This window comes from Lagenorhynchus albirostris, chromosome 10 (genome assembly GCF_949774975.1).
Source record: "Lagenorhynchus albirostris chromosome 10, mLagAlb1.1, whole genome shotgun sequence".
NCBI lineage: Eukaryota > Metazoa > Chordata > Mammalia > Artiodactyla > Delphinidae > Lagenorhynchus > Lagenorhynchus albirostris.
In genome coordinates, this window is record NC_083104.1 from 58318554 (window position 1) to 58338496 (window position 19943).

Consider the following 19943-nt stretch of genomic DNA (forward strand, 5'->3'; position numbering starts at 1 on the left):
TATGTCAATGCCACTCTCTCACTTCATCCCAGCTTACCCTTCCCCTCCATGTGTCCTCAAATCCATTCTCTAAGTCTGCATCTTTATTCCTGTCCTGTCCCTAGGTTCTTCAGAATCATTTTTATTTTTTTTTAGATTCCACATATAAGTATTAGCATATGGTATTTGTTTTTCTCTTTCTGACTTACTTCACTCTGTATGACAGACTCTAGGTCCATCCACCTGACTATAAATAACTCAATTTTGTTTCCTTTTATGGCTGAGTAATATTCCATTTTATGTATGTGGCACTTCCTCTTTATCCATTGATCTGTCGATGGACACTCAGGTTGCTTCCATGTCCTGGCTATTGTAAATAATGCTGCAATGAACATTGTGGTACATGACTCCTTTTGAACTATGGTTTTCTCAGGGTATATGCTCAGTAGTAGGATTGCTGGGTCATATAGTAGTTCTAGTTTTAGTTTTTTAAGGAACCTCAATACTGTTCTCCATAGTGGCTGTATCAATTTATAATCTACCAAGAGTGCAGGAGGGTCCCCTTTTCTCCCCACCCTTTCCAGCATTTATTGTTTGTAGATTTTTTGATGATTGCCATTCTGACCAGTGTGAGGTGATATCTCATTGTGCTTTTGATTTGCATTTCTCTAATTATTACTGATGTTGAGCATCTTTTCATGTGTTTGTTGGCAATCTGTATATCTTCTTTGGAGAAATGTCTATTTAGGTCTTCTGCCCATTTTTGGATTGGGTTGGTTGTTTTTTGATATTGAGCTGCATGAACTGCTTGTATATTTTGGAGATTAATCCTTTGTCAGTTGCTTTGTTTGCAAATATTTTCTCCCATTCTGAGGGTTTTCTTTTCATCTTGTTTATGGTTCCCTTGCTATGCAGAAGATCTGAAGTTTCATTAGGTCCCATTTGTTTATTTTTGTTTTTATTTCCATTACTCTAGGAGGTGGGTCAAAAAGGATCTTGCTGTGCTTTATGTCATAGAGTGTTCTGTCTATGTTTTCCTCTAAGAGTTTTATGGTGTCTGACCTTATATTTAGGTCTTTAATCCATTTTGAATTTATTTTTGTGTATGGTGTTAGGACATGTTCTAATTTCATTCTTTTACATGTAGCTGTCCAGCACCACTTAGTGAAGAGGCTGTCGTTTCTCCATTGTATATTCTTGCCTCCTTTATCAAAGATAAGGTGACCATATGTATGTGGGTTTATCTCTAGGCTTTCTGTCCTTTTCAATTGATCTATATTTCTGTTTTTGTGTCAGAACCATACTGTCTTGATTACTGTAGCTTTGTAGTATATTCTGAAGTCAGGGAGCCTGATTCCTCCAGCTCCATTTTTCGTTCTCAAGATTGCTTTGGCTATTTGGGGTCTTTTGTGTTTCCCTACAAATTGTGAATTTTTTTGTTCTAGTTCTGTGAGAAATGCCATTGGTAGTTTGATAGGGACTGCACTGAATCTGTAGATTGCTTTGGGTAGTAGAGTCATTTTCACAATGTTGATTCTTCCTATCCAAGAACATGGTATATCTCTCCATCTGTTTGTATCATCTTTAATTTCTTTCATCAGTGTCTTATAGTTTTCTGCATACAGATCTGTTGCCTCCTTAGGTAGGATTATTCCTAGGTATTTTATTCTTTTTGTTGCAATGGTAAATGGGAGTGTTTCCTTAATTTCTGTTTCTGACTTTTTGTTGCTAATGTATAGGAATGCAAGAGATTTCTGTGTATTAATTTTGTATCCTGCAAATTTACCAAATTCATTGATTACCTCTAGTAGTTTTCTGGTGGCCACTTTATGATTTTCTAAGTATAGTATCATGTCATCTGCAAACAGTGACAGTTTTACTGCTTCTTTTCCAATTTGGATTGTTTTATTTCTTTTTCTTCTCTGAATGCCATAACTAGGATTTCCAAATCTACGTGAATAAAAGTGGTGAGAGTGGACATCCTTGTTTTGTTCCTGATTTTAGAGGAAATGCTTTCAGTTTTTCACCACTGAGAATGATGTTGGCAGTGGATATGTCATATATGGTTTTTTATTATGTTGAGGTCGGTTCCCTGTATGCCCATTTTCTGGAGAGTTTTTATCATAAATGGGTGTTGAATTTTGTCGAAAGCTTTTTCTGCATCTATTGAGATGATCATATGGATTTTATTCTTCAATTTGTTAATATGGTGTATCACAGTGATTGATTTGCATATATTGAAGAATTCTTGCATTCCTGGGATAAACCCCACTTGATCATGGTATATGATCTATTTAATGTGCTGTTGGATTCTGTTTGCTAGTATTTTGTTGAGGATTTTTGCATTTCTCTTCATCAGTGATATTGGTCTATAATTTTCTTTTTCTGTGACATCTTTGTCTGGTTTTGGGATCAGGGTGATGGTGAACTCGTAGAATGAGTTTGGGAGTGTTCCTCCCTTGCTATATTTTGGAAGAGTGTGAGAAGGATAGGTGTTAGCTCTTCACTACATGTTTGATATGATTCACCTGTGAAGCCATCTGGCTCTGGGCTTTTGTTTGTTGGAAGATTTGTAATCACATTTTCAATTTCAGTGCTTTTGATTGATCTGTTCATAGTTTCTATTTCTTCCTGGTTCAATCCTTGAAGGTTGTACATTTCTAAGAATTTGTCCATATATTCCAGGTTGTCCATTTTTTTGGCATATAGTTGCTTGTAGTCATTTTTCATGATCCTTTGTATTCCTGCAGTGCCATTTGTTACTTCTCCTTTTTCATTTCTCATTCTGTTGATTTGAGTCTTCTCCCTTTTTTTTGTGATGAGTCTGCCATGGCTTATCAATTTTGTTTTCTTATCAAAGAACCAGCTTTTAGTTTTATTGATCTTTGCTATTGTTTTCTACATTTCTTGTTCATTGATTTCTGATCTGATTTTTATGATTTCTTTCCTTCTGCTAATTTTGGGTTTTTTTCTTTTTGTTCTTCTTTCTCTAATTGCTTTAGGTATAAGGTTAGGTTGTTTATTTGAGATTTTTCTTGTTTCTTGAGGTAGGATTGTATTGCTATAAACTTCCCTATTAGAATGGCTTTTGTTGCATCCCATAGGTTTTGGGTAGTCATGTTTTCATTGTCATTTGTTTCTAGGTATTTTTTGATTTCCTCTTTGATTTCTTCAATGATCTTTTGGTTATTTAGTATCATATTGTTTAGCCTACATGTGTTTGCATTTTTCACAGTTTTTTCCCTGTAACTGATATCTAGTCTCATAGTGTTGTGGTCAGAAAAGATGCATTATACGATTTCAATTTTCTTAAACTTACCAAGGCTTGATTTGTGACCCAAGAATTGATCTATCCTGGAGAATGTTCCATGTGCATTTGAGAAGAAAGTGTACTCTTGTTTTTGGATGGAATGTTCTGTACATATCAATCAAGTTCATTTTTTCTAATGTGTCATTTAAAGCTTGTGTTTCCTTATTTGTTTTCATTTTTGATGATCTGTCCATTGGTGTAAATGGGATGTTAAAGTCCCCTACTATTATTGTATTACTGTTGATTTCCCCTTTTATGGCTGTTAACATTCGACTTATGTATTGAGGTGCTTCTATGTTGGGTGCATAAATATTTACAATCATTATATCTTCTTCTTGGATTGATCACTTGATCATTATGTAGTATCCTTCTTTGTCTCTTGTAACAGTCTTTATTTCAAAGTCTCTTTTGTCTGATATGAGAATTGCTGCTCCAGCTTTCTTTTGTTTTCCATTTTCATGGAGTATCTTTTTCCATCCCCTCACTTTCAGCTTGTATGTGTCCCTAGGTCTGAAGTTGATCTCTTGTAGACTGCACAAATACGGGTCTTGTTTTTGTATCCATTCAGCCAATCTGTGACTTTTGGTTGGAGCATTTAATCCATTTACATTTAAGGTAGTTATTTATATGTATGTTCCTTTTATTTTCTTAATTTTGGGGGGTTTGTTTTTGTAGATCTTTTCCTTATCTTGTGTTTCCTGCCTAGAGAAGTTCCTTTAGCATTTGTTGTAAAGCTGGTTTGGTGGTGCTGAATTCTCTTAGCTTTTGCTTGTCTGTAAAGCTTTTGATTTCTCTATCAAATCTGAATGAGATCCTTGCTGGGTAGAGGAATCTTGGTTATAAGTTTTTCCCTTTCATCACTTTAAATATATCCTGCCACTCTCCGCTGGCTTGAAGAGTTTCTGCTGAAAGATCAGCTGTTATCCTTATGGGGATTCCCTTGTATATTATTTGTTGCTTTTCCCTTCCTGCTTTCAGTATTTTTTCATTTTGTTTAATTTTTGTTAGTTTGATTAGTATGTGTCTTGGCATGTTTCTCCTTGGGTTTATCCTGTATGGGACTCTTTACACTTCCTGGACTTGACTTTATTTCCTTTCCCATTTTGGGGAAGTTTTCAACTATAATCTCTTGAAATATTTTCTCAGACCCTTTCTTTTTAAATTATTCTTCCGGGATGCCTATAATTCAAAGGTTGGTGTGCTTAATATTGTCCCAGAAGTCTCTGAGACTGTCCTCAATTCTTTTCATTATTTTTTCTTTATTCTGCTCTGCAGCATTTATTTCCACCATTCTAACTTTCAGCTCACATATCCGTTCTTCTACCTAAGTTATTCTGCTATTGATTCCTTCTAGATTATTTTTAATTTCAGTTACTGTGTTGGTCACTACTGTTTGTTTGCTCTTTAGTTCTCCTCGGTTCTTGTTAAATGTTTCTTGTATTTTCTCTATTCTATTTCCAAGATTTTGGTTCATATTTACTCTCTTTAGTAGTTTCAGGTAGTTTGCCTATTTCCTCTTCATTTATTTGGTTTTGTGGTTTTTTGTTTTTTTTTGCGGTACGTGGGCCTCTCACTGATGTGGCCTCTCCCGTTGCGGAGCACAGGTTCCGGACGCACGCACAGGCTCAGCGGCCATGGCTCATGGGCCTAGCTCCTCCGCGGCATGTGGGATCTTCCCGGACCAGGGCACGAACCCGTGTCCCCTGCATCTGCCGGCGGACTCTCAACCACTGCACCACCAGGGAAGCCCTGGTTTTGTGGGTTTTTATCTTGCTCCTTTGCCTGCAAGATATTTCCCTGTCTTCTCATGTTGTCTAATTTACAGTATTTGAGGTATACTATCCCTCAGCTGCAGGGTCGTAGTTCCTCTTGCTTCTGTTCTCTGCCCCCAGTGGTGAGGTTGGTCCAGTGGCTTGCTTAGGCTTCCTGATGGGAGGGACTGGTGCCTGCATTCTAGTGGATGGAGCTGTCTTTTCTCTCTGATGAGCAGGGCTGTGTCAGGTGGTATGTTTTGGGGTGTCTGTGAGCTTAGTATGACTTTAGGTCGTCTGTATGCTGATGCATGGTTTTGTCTTCCTGTCTTATTTGTTGTTTGGTGTGAGGCGTTCAGCCCTGGGAGCTGCAGGCAGTTGGGTGGAGCTGGATCTTGGATTCAGATAGAGGCCTCCGTGAAAGCACTCGGTGATTAATCTTCCCTAGGGCAGGGAATTCTCTCATGGTCCAGCGTCCTGGACTCAGTGCTTCCACCCTGGAGCCTCAGGCCCAACTTCCAGTCAGGGAACCAAGACCCTGCAAGTCACTCATCCTGACAATAAAGGTGATTAAAAAAAATTTTTTTAAAACACTAACAAAACCCCAGACAAATGGTAAAAATTAAAATCAAAAAAACGGAAACAGAAACAAGGAAACACACACACACACACAAAAGAAACAGAGCCAAATAAAGCAAAAAGCAAGAGAACAACCAGACAAACAAACAAACCCAGGAATGAAATCAAACCATTAAAAAGAAAAGTAACAAAAACACAAAACCAAAAAAACCAAACCAAAGCAGAGTGCCAATTGAAGAATGAAGCAAAGAAACAAAGTGACAAAAATGATTAAAAAAAAAGAAAATGGGGAAAGAAGACAGAACAACAGAAAAGCAACATAGAAATAGAAATGTAAAAAAATAAGATAAAAAATATATTAAAGTAAAAGAAAGGAAAAAAAAAAAAGACAAACAAGGCCCCAGACAAATGGTAAAAACAGAATCAAACAACCAAAAACAGAAACAAGGAAACACACACACATGCAAAAGAAAGAAAAACAGAACCAAACAAAAACAAAAACAGAAAAAAAACAAAACAGAAACAAAAAAACAAGAGAACAACCAGAGAAACTGAAGAATCTAAAAACAAAATCAAAGAATTAGAATCAAAACTAACAAAAACACAAAACCTAAAAACAAAACCAAAGAAGTATGCCAACTGAAGAATAAAGCAAAGAAACAGAACAAACCGATAAAAATAATTTTAAAATAAGGGAAAAAGCAAAACAACAGAAAAGGAAAGTAGAAATGGGAATTTTTTTTAAAATACAAAATATATGAAAGAAAAAATAAAATGAGAGAAAAGAACACAGAACAACATAAAAGAAAAGTGAAAACAGAAATATATAAAAAAAATTTTTAAATGTTATAAAACACGAAGATTCCCCCCCCAAAATAAACTAAAAAAAAAAAGCTAGAACCAACAAGAGAATGAATCAAAATATAATAAAAGTAATAGTAATAATCATGTTTCCCTGGGGTCTCAGCTGTTAAGTGTCCTTGCACACGCCATGAGCCACAGCTCACCTCTGCCTCCCCAGGAGGCCCTCCTCTGCCTCTGGGCTGGTCCCTGGACCTGCTGTGGGCCCTGTGGGGACCACGCAGACTCTGATGTGGCCCAATTCCTGTGTGTTCTTGTCCCCAAACTCCACAGCTGCCAGAGATAGACTGTTTTCATTTGTGGGAACACTCATTGTCTACTCAGATATTGGATAGACGTAGGGTCTAGCTGATCATGTGGATTTAATCTGCAGCTTGTACAGCTCACGGAAAGATTTTCAATCCTCTTTCTTAGTCGCCCCATCCCTGGGGTTCAGCTTTGGTTTTATCCCCAACTCTGCATGTGGTCCAACCACAGGAGTCTGGTCTTGAGGATGCCTTGGAGCTCATGGCTCTGCCCCAGTGAGGACCAGGCACAGAGGTGGTATGACTGCTTGGATGGCAGGAGCTCTGGTGGTGCCAAATGTGCAGGGAAGCCAGCGATCATGGGTGCAAGAGATATGGCCCTAGTGAGGGCCTTTTCTGGCACCTGGCGTAAGGTGCATGAGGGCTGGCACTGGCCGGGCTATTTTTGGTGCCGGGAAGCTGGCATGTGAGGGCTGGCCCTGAGAGGGCTTCTTTTATTGTCCGTTGGTGGGTGCCAGCATGAGGGGACAGAGAGGCAACAATAGTGGCTCCTCCCCCTGAGTTTGACTCAGCAGTAGTGCCTGCTTCCATGGCAGTCCGGTCTTCCTCTGTAGGCATTCCCTGCTGTGGATTTCTTCCCTCCTGTCCCCTCAGTCTGTCTTCCCACAGCCAACACCAGTTCTTGCCCCAGGCCTCTTCTCCAATCCCCATGCTCCAGCTCCCAGCTCCCTTGCACACCTGTGAACACACGTCCCAGTCCGGGGCACGTAGGGCCACAGTACGGACTGTCTGTGTAGTTCTGAGTCTGCTGCATCTGTCACAGATCAGCCACTTCACCCTCTTCCAACAGCCTCAAATGCTTCCCTTCTGTCCCAATTGATTTCCCTGTCAGAGAAGGGTTTCCCCGAATCCAGGAATCTCTCCTCTGCTTCAGCTCCCCAACTGCGGGTGCAGGCCCTGTCCCACTTCCTCTCCTCATCCTCTACCTTTTTTATTTTTTGTCATACCCAGTTATGCAAGGATCTTTATAGTCCTTTCTGTTGTTCAAGGTCTTCTGCTAGCATTCAGCCAGTGTCCTGTGAGAACTGTTGCATCTATAGTTGTATTCCTGATGCATCTGTGGAGAGAGATGAACTCCACGTCCTCCTACTCCTCTGCCACCTTAACTCATCATCCTATTAACCATTCTTAAATGTTCTGATAATTACTTAAAAAGTTAGAAAAAATAACAGGTTTTGGTTTTCATCTTTCAAAGTACAGAGAAGGAAACAAGATTTGTGGGAGGACATGCCAGGCTGCGGAGAGTGCTTCCAACCAGGCACAGAAGGCAGCCCCTCTCTCTGGGACTGAGCAGGCAAAGACAAAATATAGAGCAAGTGTGGTGTTTTTGAACATATTTTGGAACTTTAATTTTCTGCATTAATCTACATAAGGAATTGATTTCAAAAGCAGCACAGGGGGACATGGCTGCATTTGATCTTAAAAGGGGCTAAATTTTTGGGGCCGATTTATGCTCCTGGCAATTTATTGCTTTAAAAGTTGGCAGTAATTTGGGTCGAGAAATAAAATGTGGGTCTTGGGGCAAATTTAATTGAAGAAGATGTCTGAAGTATTTCAGAGGATTCTAAAGGCAACATCAAAAAGGTATTTTTAAAAGACACTGAGAGGTTGAATTGCCCAGATGGACAAATAGGTACAATAGCAACAGGCAGGTCTCCAGCAGGTGGAGGCAGTACTGCCCCATCCTCTGACCCTCCTCACTGTGCCCATGCTTGTGACGGGCATCCTTCTGCATGGATGCCTGCTTGTGATAGTCATCCTTCTAGCAGAACAAAACAGAACACAGCAGCCAACATTATGTGTATCTTAGTTTCTTATGTCCTGTAAGGCACTTTTTTCTGCTTCTTGCAAGGATGAAGACTGTCTTCATTAATATCAAATTTATGCCCCAAGCTACAGTTCTCTTCTTTTTCTGTATATATAATCTCCTAGCACATCAACACTAAATCATAATGCCCTAATACACTTTCAAAAGCAACTAAACTCAATACACATACTTCCAACACTACAAACAACTCAATATAAGAAGCCATGACCAAATTCACATGTGCAAAGTTTACAGACAAAAACAGTGAGTTATAAACACCACTTGCCTGATAGAGACTGTAAACTGATTCTGATTATAATATGCATAAGAGTTGGAAGTATCCAAATTTGAAAAAAGTAAATGTGTATTGGACTATAAAGTGCTGTGTGTGTGGATTCAGGGAGAAAGAGCTAATGTTAAAGGTGGTGCGTTTTCCACAATAATCTCAGGATTATAGAGGAACATACTGACCACGTTGCCTCCTTAGAGATTTGACCATCAAGACATAATCGCTCTGATTCTAAAACATTTGTAAATGTAAACAATAGATATACAAAGTCTATTTATTTACTAATCTTGTTACAAACAAAAAAAAATTAAAACAAACAAGAAAAACTGTCCATTAAAATAATTTAATATGGCTTTTTCCTCCAAATTAAGTGATTAACTACAAAACACTAGATAAATCATTCTTAATGTGTGTGAAAAGTATTCTTATATTTTCTATAATTTAAATCTTAAATTTCTCTCAGTTCCTTGAATTAATTAAGTCAGCAAACTAACTTGAATTAGAGACTAATTGAAACAAAATCTGTCTGTAAAAGGTCAAGTAGTAAAATCGGGATGAGGTCATTTCCTCAAGAATTCCCATAATTCTATATTACTCTTTGTTGGAGAGGATGATGTCAACACCACATGGACTGTCAGTCCACACAGCAGGCATCAAGGGCAGGGACAGCTGTGGGAGAAGACGTGTGAGGCAGGCCTTTCCCTGATGGACCCCTAAAGGGTGCATCACTTTTTATTTTAAAAGAGTAAACCTTGAACCCATACTCTTGTGTCCTGCTCAACAGTTCACAGGATCATACCGCACTACACGTGTTACAGCTCACAAATGCACAGCAAATACGGTTCAAGATTAGAGATTATAATATTAACACCACAGATATTCAGTCAGCAGGAGAGAAACACCACTTTTGAAAGTAAATATTGTTTTCAAAACGTTGATTTTAATTTTATTGTTATAGTATAAAAACAAGCAAAAACAAATGTAGGTCAACTTGATAGATGATTGTGTTTCTCAGTATTCTTTTTCTGTAAAAGGGCTCTAAGAGTTCTCTATGTGTGATAATTAGATGTATGAAATGCACATCACCATAATAAATAAAGAAGTTTGGCATTATATTCATTATATTCATAAAAATGGTAGATTTTATAAGGCATAAATTGTTATTTGATAATACTCCGTAAAACTATTAATCATTAGGAGCTATCGGTTTTAACTTTCTTCCACACTTTATATGAAAAACTCATGTAAAATTTGAGCATTTTTAGTCAAGTTAAAAATGTAATGGTTCACAAAAAATGAAGAATTTTAAAATAACAGCAGCCTCGTGAAGCATTCCATCTAGAGCAAAGATTATTTCTTTGAGCAGTTCACAATTAGTTGTGAATTTTTTATGAGCAAGTCATAATTAGTTACCACATCTGTAAAATAGAAGTTTTATATATTCTGTGATTTCCAAGATTAGTCTCAGCTTAAGCATTCTGTGATTCTAAAAATTCAAGGGGGTACAATAATTTGCTAGTGAGACATGGTTTATTTCAATATGAATAATAGGTGGTTTTGTTGTTTAAAAACCTTCCTATAAATTATGAAATTAAATATCACGCAAAAATTGACACCATAAAATATTCTTGTTTCAGTAGTCATCATTATGAATCAAGTGTAAACTACTACTGTAATATTCAGTATAACATCACTCACACCCATCACTTGGAGAGCTATCAGGACTTGAAACGCCAACACAACTTGGTCAGAGATATAGAGCTACATTTTATTGAGAAGCAGATACTGAGTCTATCACGAGCTTTCTCATATCCTAAGAATGGACAAGTATTATTCTGAGAAAAAGTATCAAGTTATGTAATATTTAAATATATGATTTAAAGAAGGACCCTGTACTCCATCTAGACTCTAAAGGTTTAATTAACCAGGTTCCTTAAAAAAGACACAATACCCCATCATATTTCTACCATATTTCATTACTAAGTAAAACTTTTCATGTACATTTCTATGACAGCCCAATTTAATATTTTAAAACATAAGTGTAAAGTAAATTTCATAAAATTTAAATTATAAATATATATCTATTGAATGTACCTATCTTGCAATAGTGTAAGTCTAGCTCAAAATAAACACAAAAACCAAAAACGTGTATGCCCAAAAAACCTCATCTGTAAGTTAAATTTTATGGTTTGATGTGCTGTAACAGCTTATTCTGTTTGAAATAATTACAAACACAACCTTCTACTTAATTGTATTTACTAAACTTTATCATATTAGAAGACAATTGGTAAACTACAGCATTTATTTCTGTAATCTTTATTATTAGGACAATTATATGGTCTTTGCTTCAGATACACTCTTCAGAAAGTTAATTACCAGCTTAAATCTTTGAGTTTCCTTTTTTTTTTTTTTGCTTAGGTAATTTACTTAAAAAAAATTAAAAAAAAGAAACTGCTTTCAACCATTGGAATTTATGAATATAAGTAATGAAACCATGCTATTGAAATGTTATATTTTATAATAATGATTCTGCTGATAAAAATATCACATGATGACAAAGTGTCTAGTGAAAAAGTATTTTCAAGAAAATACTATCATAATCATTATATAAATGGACTCTGAATATAGAAGACTAGAGATTACAATCCAAGGGTCTAATAAAGACTATATTACCTTCCTAAATATAATAATTCTCTGCTGTTTGGCTAATGCTGTATATTGACAGTAGCAGTAATTCTACTCCCTTTTGCAATAAGAATATGCATTTTAACATGAACCAAAACATTATTGTTTTGGTTTTGAAAAATCAAATTGTCAAATGATTTACACATTAAATAACTTATTAAAATATCTAGTTATGCTTCCCATATTCACAGAATAAAAATACAGCCATCAGTTGAAAATTATTGTACTTTCAAAGAGTTTTCCTTCTTCTATGTCAGTATCATATATTTGTGTATATTAATAAAATGAAGCTTTACACATTTATTTCATGAAAGACAATGAATAAACCATCAAGTCTTATTTTTATCAATTTTTTCTTAATTCTATGTGAACAAAGCATATATTACAGTACCTTTGGATACTGTTTGACAGGAATCAATACCCTTTCTGAGAGCTTTATGTTTTTGTTGCTGATGACATCAAGATATTTCTTTTCTTCATCTTCCTTTTTTCCATCAGAACCTTGAAATTTTTCAATTTCTGAAAAAAATTCACAAGAAAAACATTAAATGAAATAAGAAGTCATCATAAATACACTGACTGTTCTTATCACTCCCTTTCTTAAATAAGATTTTGAAGAACCTTGATAAAGGGACTGAAAGCTATGCTACTGTACTGTCTGTACAATGATCTATATCAACTAAAACCAAAAAGCAATGACTGAAGATACTACTGTCTTCTGTGAAACAAAGGATGCATTTAATTAACTTTTAACGTCTTCAAACAAAATTTGAGAAAGAATATTCCCTTTAATTATTTAAAATATCTAAGCAAACATAAATTTCCTAGGAGCAATGAATAGAACAAATATATTTTAACGTTAAATGTTTTGTTTTTAGTCAGAATTGTTCCTAAGGAAAAATAACTGAAAATAGAAATCATCCATTATCTAAAATAGGGTAGTAGAGATAAACGGTATGCTATTTTATATTCTCACAAACTTAAATCCAATTAAAAAGGGGAGTCACAGAAAAGTCACATAAAGGATTAAATCTGTAAATGATATCATTCATATTCATCAACATGAAATTACCTACATAGATGTTTAAGAGGAAATACTAATTTATCCTTATGAGAATCTTCCCAAAGTGAATTTTTTTTTTATTTATTAAGTTTTGTCTGCATTGGGTCTTCGTTGCTGTGCACGGGTTTCTCTAGTTGTGGCAAATGGGGGCTACTCTTCATTGTGGTGCACGGGCTTCTCTTGTTGCAGACCATGGGCTCTAGGTGTGCGGGCTTCAGTAGTTGTGGCATACAGGCTCAGTAGTTGTGGCTTGTGGGCTCTAGAGCACAGCCTCAGTAGTCTGGTGCATGGGCTTAGTTGCTCTGCAGCATGTGGGAACTTCCCAGATGAGGGCTCGAACCCATGTCCCCTGCACTGGCAGGCAGATTCTTAACCACTGCACCACCAGGAAAGTCCTGAATATCTTTTAAGCAAACGTACACTATTTATCCTTCCTTCCTTTTTAAAATTAATTTATTTGCCACAGAAATACAAAGGTTCGTAAGAGACTGCTACAAGCAACTATAGGCTAATAAAATGGACAACCTGGAAGAAATGGACAAATTCTTAGAAAGGTACAATCTCCCAAGACTGAATCAGGAAGAAATAGGAAAAAATGAACAGAAATTGAATTCATGATTAAAAAACTCTCAACTAACAAAAGTCCAGGACCAGATGGCTTCACAGGCAAAGTCTATCAAATGTTGAGAGAAGAGCTAACACCCATCCTTCTGAAAGTATTCCAAAAAACTGCAGAGGAAGGAACACTCCCAAGCTCCATCACCTTGGTACCAAAAACAGACAAAAATACCACAAAAAAAAATTATAGGCCAATATTACTGGTGAACATTCCTCAACAAAATATTAGCAATCTGAATCCAACAAAACATTAAAAGGATCATACACCATGATCAAGTGCGATTTATCCTGGGGATGTGAGAATTTTTCAGTATCCACAAATCAATCAGTGTGATACACCACATCAACAAACTGAAGAATAAAAACGACATGATCATTTCAACAGATGCAGACAAGACTTTGGAAAAAATTCAACACTCATTTATGATAAAAACTCTCCAGAAAATTACAGAGGGAACATACCTCAACATAATAAAGGCCATATATGACAAGCCTATAGCTAACATCATACTCAATGGTGAAAAGCTGAAAGCAGTTCTTCTAGGATCAGGAACAAGACAAGGATGTCCACTCTTGCCACTTTTATTCAACATAGTCTTGGAAATTCTAGCCATGGAAATAATAGAAGAAAAAAATAAAAAGAATCCAAATTGGAAAAGACGAAATGAAACTGTCACTGTTTGCAGATGACATGATACTATACATAGAAAATCCTAAAGATGCTGCCAGAAAACTACTAGAATTCATCAATTAATTTGGTAAAGGTGCAGGATACAAAATTAATACACACAAATCTTTTGCATTTCTATACACTAGCAATTAAAGATCAGAAAGAGAAATTCAAGAAACAATTCCATTTACCATCTAATCAAAAACAAAATGTACCTAGGAATAAACCTACCTAAGGAGACAAAAGACCTGTACTCCAAAAACTATAAGATGCTGATGAAAGAAATAAAAGACGACAGAAACAGATGAAAAGATATACCATGTTCTTGGATTGGAAGAATCAATATTGTCAAAATGACTATAGTAGCCAAGGCAATGTACAGATTCAATGTAATCCCTATTGGTTTATCCTTGTCACTCTGTCATAGATATAAATTAAATTTGTCTGACATTATTTGCTCTCTACAAAGCTACCACTTAGGCATTTTTAGACATTTGAAATTTGATCACTTGATGATTAATTCCAACAAGTTTTCCATCAAGAAATGGGGCTGGATGAAATACCATTTCCACTGATTTTTCTGTTAATTTCTATACTTTCCTTTAAAAATTTCTTTTCGTTTTTTTTTCTTTTAATTGGGGTATATTGCTTGACAATATTTTGTTAGTTTCTGCTGTATAGCGAAGTGAATCAGCCATATGCATACATATATCCCGTCCTTTTTGGATTTCCTTCCCATTTAGGTCACCACAGAACATCGAGTAGAGTTCAATGCTATACAGCATCGTTCTCATTAGTTATCTATTTTATACATAGTGTATATATGTCAATCCCAATCCCCCAAGGCATCCCATCCCCCTTTCCCCCCTTGGAATCCATATGTTTGTTCTTTATGTCTGTGTCTCTATTTCTGCTTTGCAAACACTTTCATCTGTGACATTTTTCTAGATTCCACATATATGCATTAATATACAATATTTGTCTTTTTGTGTCTGACTTACTTCACTCTGTATGACAGTCTCTAAGTCCATCCACGTCTCTACAAATGATCCAACTTTCTCCCTTTTAATGGCTGAGTAATTTTCCATTGTGTATATGTACCACATCTTCTTTATACATTCATCTGTCGATGGACTTTTAAGTTGCTTCCATGTCCTACTGTAAATAGTGCTTCAATGAACACTGGGGTGCATGTGTCTTTTTGAATTATAGTTTTCTCAGGGTATATGCCCAGTAGTGGGATTGCTGGGTCATATGGTAGTTCTATTTTTAGTTTTTTAAGGAACATCCATACTGTTCTCCATATTGGCTATATCTATTTACATTCCCACCAACAGTGCAAGAGTGTTCCATTTTCTCCACATCCTCTCCAGTATTTATTGTTTGTGGATATTTTGATGATGGCCATTCTGACCAGTGTGAAGCCATTGTAGTTCTGATTTGCATTTCTCTAATAATTAATGATGTTGAGCATCTTTTCATGTGCCTCTTGGCCATCTTTATGTTTTCCTTAAAAGAATTTTATATTTATTTTGCCCTTTTGATAGTTTCAGGGAATTATCTCATCTTCCCTGATGTATCTATTAATATATGACTAATAGATCAGTCATTGCACTTCTCGACTGTATAGTCACAAAGTGGTATATACCAAACTTGCCTGATTTTAAAACCATGGAAAATAAGGCATACACACTTTTCCTTTTGTAAATTTAAAAATTACTTTAAATTTTTAAAGTAATTCTTTTTTTACTTCATAATTAATGCATATTCATTGTGGAATGTTCAGAAAATATAGATATCCATAAAAATGGAAAGGCACTGATTATCATCCAGCAATAACTAATCAGTTTTTTATAGAGATGTTGAGTCATTTTATATAGTTATCTTTTTATACAGTCTCTATTTAAATATGGCTTCCATATTATTGGAAAAACATAATACATAAAGGAAAGCTTAATTTTGTTAAAAAGTGTTAAACTACAAAGATTTTAATAGTTTTGTTTTTCTTTCACTGTTTATGTGTTAAGATATAGATAGATAGATATTTAGATAGGTAGATAGATTCAAGGATTTATTTTAGCATTCATTAACTTATTTTTAGTGGCTATCACCACAGTACACCATAGGGTTATGTGGAGATTACAACAGAGTTAAATGTTGGTATGCCTGTATGCACCTTGCACAACTTCACTCATTGGTTTAAGTCAGATGGAAGGTACAGTAAGAAGGTATTCTCTTTATTATGGTAAAAACTACATAACATTATTTATCATTTTAGTCATTTTTAAGTGTATAGCTCAGTAGTGATAAGTACATTCACATTATTGTGCAACAGATCTCCATAACTTCTTAATGAATTGTCTAGAGTTTTAGTTTTGTAAGATGAAGAAGACATAATAAATATATATATATATACCTAAAAAGGAGCACCAAAATATATAAACAATTATTAACAGACATAAAGGAAGAAATTGACAGCAACACAATAATAGTAAGGAAATTTAACACCCCACTTACATCGATGGATAGATCATTAAGACAGAAAGTCAACAAGGAAAGAGTGACCTTAGATGAAACATTAGACCACATGGATTTGATAGATTTGTACAGCACATTCCATCCAAATACAGCAGAATACACACTCTTGTCAAGGACACATGAAACTTTCTCAAGGACAGACCATATGCTGGGACTCAAAACAAGTCTCAATAAATTAGAGGACTGAAATCAGATCAAACTTCTTTTCCAATGAAAATGCTATGAAAGTACAAATCAACTAAAAGAAGAAAACTGGAAAAATCACAAATATATGGAGACTGAACAACATGATACTGTACAACTACTGGGTCAATGAAGAAATCAAAGGAGAAATTAAAAAGTACCCGGAGACAAATGAAAATGAAAATGTGACATACCAAAAATCTATGAAATACAGAAAAGGTGTACTAAGAGGAAAGTTCACTGCAATACAGACCTACCTCAAAAAACAAGAAAAAGCTCAAATAAACAATCTTTACACTTAAAGGAAATTAAAAAAAGACGAACACATGAAAATATGCTCAACATCACTAATTATTAGAGAAAGGCAAATCAAAACTACAGTGAAGTATCACCTCACACAGGTCAGAATGGCCATCATCAAAAAAATCACCATCTGCATTGACGACCATCTGCATCGGCCACCTTTCACCTTTTCAGACATTGAGCCCAAACTACCTTTCTGAGTTCTAAAACTTCTGACTTGACATTTCCACCCTAAAATTTCCAAGAAACTTGAAACTCTAACTGAATTCAACTTAACTCTAAAGCTTATTCTTTCTAGTCACCCGAGAACAAGAAGAACACGGATCTTAGCCATTACCCATGAGCTGCTGCCTAACCCTCCTCACTGTGCAGGCAACAGTCACTGAGGCCCCTTGGTCCCACTGGGGCCCCTCAACCCCAGCCTCCACTCAGGGGCTCTCCACTACTCCAGACCCTTTCCATCCACTTCCACCTGTGGCAGCAGACTTTAAACCTGTTTCTTTGAAGACCATGCATGACTTATCTTTCACATCCTGGCTAGCTTTTTAAAACACAGATCTGAGCATTACACATTCCCCTTTTGTATAGCAGTATGGTATTTGTGTCATGTTTATTCCATGGCTCTACTGAGCATTCAGATTTTCTTTGTTGGATGAATGAGTGTCACTGCACTGACAAGTACCTGCTTCTCGCTGACTGAAGGTTAAATTCTTAATTTTTTTCCTGTCACTAATAATCAATCAGCCATTCCTTTCTCATCTCTGGCCACAGTCTAGTGTTGTCTCACACAGCGTTCCATCCTCACTCAGACCCTAAGCAGATTCATCCTTAGCATGCTTCCAAAGTCCTTAGTTTGCCACTCCTGATCCCTCCTGTGTCCTCTGATCGGTGAAGGGCTACTCTCCTGTCTTTAAAAGCTTGAACACTCATCTTGCATGACTATCCCATCCTGGGTCTCCCTTAATATTCTGTACTTTTTAAATACAGCACTTTAATCACTTTGTACCGTTCTATTTACAACTGTTTTCCACCATTAAACTGTGACTTCCTTGAGGCCAGGGACCATATCACATTTATTATTATTTTTTACTCCCAGCACCCATTACAATAAATGATGAACTATAAACTCAAAATCGAACTACTCATCAGACTGTCCAAATAAGTTTTTCTAGAAAAAATGTCTCTTGGTATTTAAGTCAAAAACTTCATACAATATATGTGACTGTCAATACAATGATTTTTAGATCATTGCTTACATGGGAAAACTCATTTATTTCCACAAAACACAGCATTTTAAAATTCATATTTATTTCCACAAAATGCAATACAATAAGTTTTATAATCTGGAGTGGTTTTAATCTCATGTTTGAATGTGCATGTTTGAAAGCCTAAGGGCAAAGGGACTGACATCTAAAAGAGGGGATGAGTATTCAAAACAACTACTTTTTACACCCTTATTGTTTAGTAAACATTAGGTGATATTTTAAGCACTTTACAACCAAACATGATTTTGTTACTATATGTTGCTGTTTAGCTATAATTTTGGTTGTAGTTTAGAAAGTTGGCTGAAACTTCTGAGTTGACATGTAATGTATATAATTTTTCATATAAAATATTGAAAAATAAGCTCTCAAGATGGTCTTTTTTACTCAATATATTTGATTTTTTCCAGTGAATTACTAATGTTACATGGGAGCAGTCTGAAGTCATTAATAATTTACTTCTGATTTTCTCATATTCATAATCAACTATATTTCTAAAGCATGAGTAGAACATATGTCCTATGTTTGTGGGAAAAAATGAGAGACTTTACTTTTGCCAAAGGTATCTTGGGATACACCATCTTAATAAAAAGAAAACAACACATTTAAAATCAGCTGCTCAAGCTGCACTGTTTCTTCAAATTAAAATACTTTTTCTGAGCCTAATTTTACTGTGATAATTATCTAAATCAGAATATATTCACCATTTTGACTAATTTTACAGAAATACTACACCCAGGTGTGTTTAAATTGGTTTTCATTTATTTTCAAGATGTTTAAAAGCCTAATTACATCAGGCACTCCTTGTGTTTAATTTTCCTGAATTGAATAAAGGTGGGCTATTATTCACTGGAGTTAAAAATTCCTAACATGTCAACAGAAAAAAAGCATTTAAATAAAACTGAGTATGACCTGCTTCACATTCATCTGCTCCAGGGCAGAGTTTCTTCATCCAATACTTTCATCACTTAGCAAATGTTACAGAGAGTGTCTTACTGTGTGTAAGTAACTGGGAGGGAGAAGAAGTAACACTCTGTCCTCAAGTGCTAACTATCCAGTGGCTTATAATTCCAAGTATCACAGTGAATAGTTTATTTTATTGTTGTTCATACCATCCCTAATGTCTTACCTATATATTTCAATAAGCCATACTTATGTAAACCAAATTCACAAGTTTATTAAATACATTTGCAGTATTTATGAATGGCACAATTAATAAACTGGGAACCCATCTTCAATGGGTCAATGCTATAGGAGCATTGATCTTGATGAATAATATATGCAAATGGTACCCAATTATGACACTGGTATATAGAAGAAATTCTGAGATTCCATATATATATATATATATATATATATATATATATATATATATATATATATATAAACCCCTACCTTGTTGGATTGCTTTGAAATTAGCTAGGATATAATTTATGGGCTTGGTGTTTGTAGTGATTTCCAATCTTTAGAAAAAATTTACCAACATTTTTCCTTGACCCCAGTCATCTTTTCCCAACTAATAAAGAGGGAAGCTCCTATAATGAATCAAGGGCAAATAATCAAGGGCTATATTAGAAAATAAAATTTCTACAGTAGTTAAAGATTTTTTTTTTTTAGCTTCTTGGATCCATTCTACTTTCCATTTGTTCTTCCTATTACTCTTTTTAGTTATCCCCATGCAGCTCTGATAAAACAGACTGGCCATATCTTATGAAGGGCCTCTGATCACCATGGCGTGGT

The 19943-nt window shown here is 35.6% G+C and overlaps 1 protein-coding gene across 1 annotated transcript in view; it reads right to left on the reverse strand.

The window, feature by feature from the left end:
* The window catches only part of KHDRBS2 (KH RNA binding domain containing, signal transduction associated 2), a 685450-nt gene that overhangs the window by 575410 nt on the left and 90097 nt on the right, over window positions 1-19943 (reverse strand). Inside the window, exon 2 of the mRNA XM_060164098.1 lies at window positions 11958-12085. Within this exon, the coding sequence (XP_060020081.1) occupies window positions 11958-12085 (128 nt within the window). The remainder of the gene's footprint in view (window positions 1-11957; window positions 12086-19943) is intronic.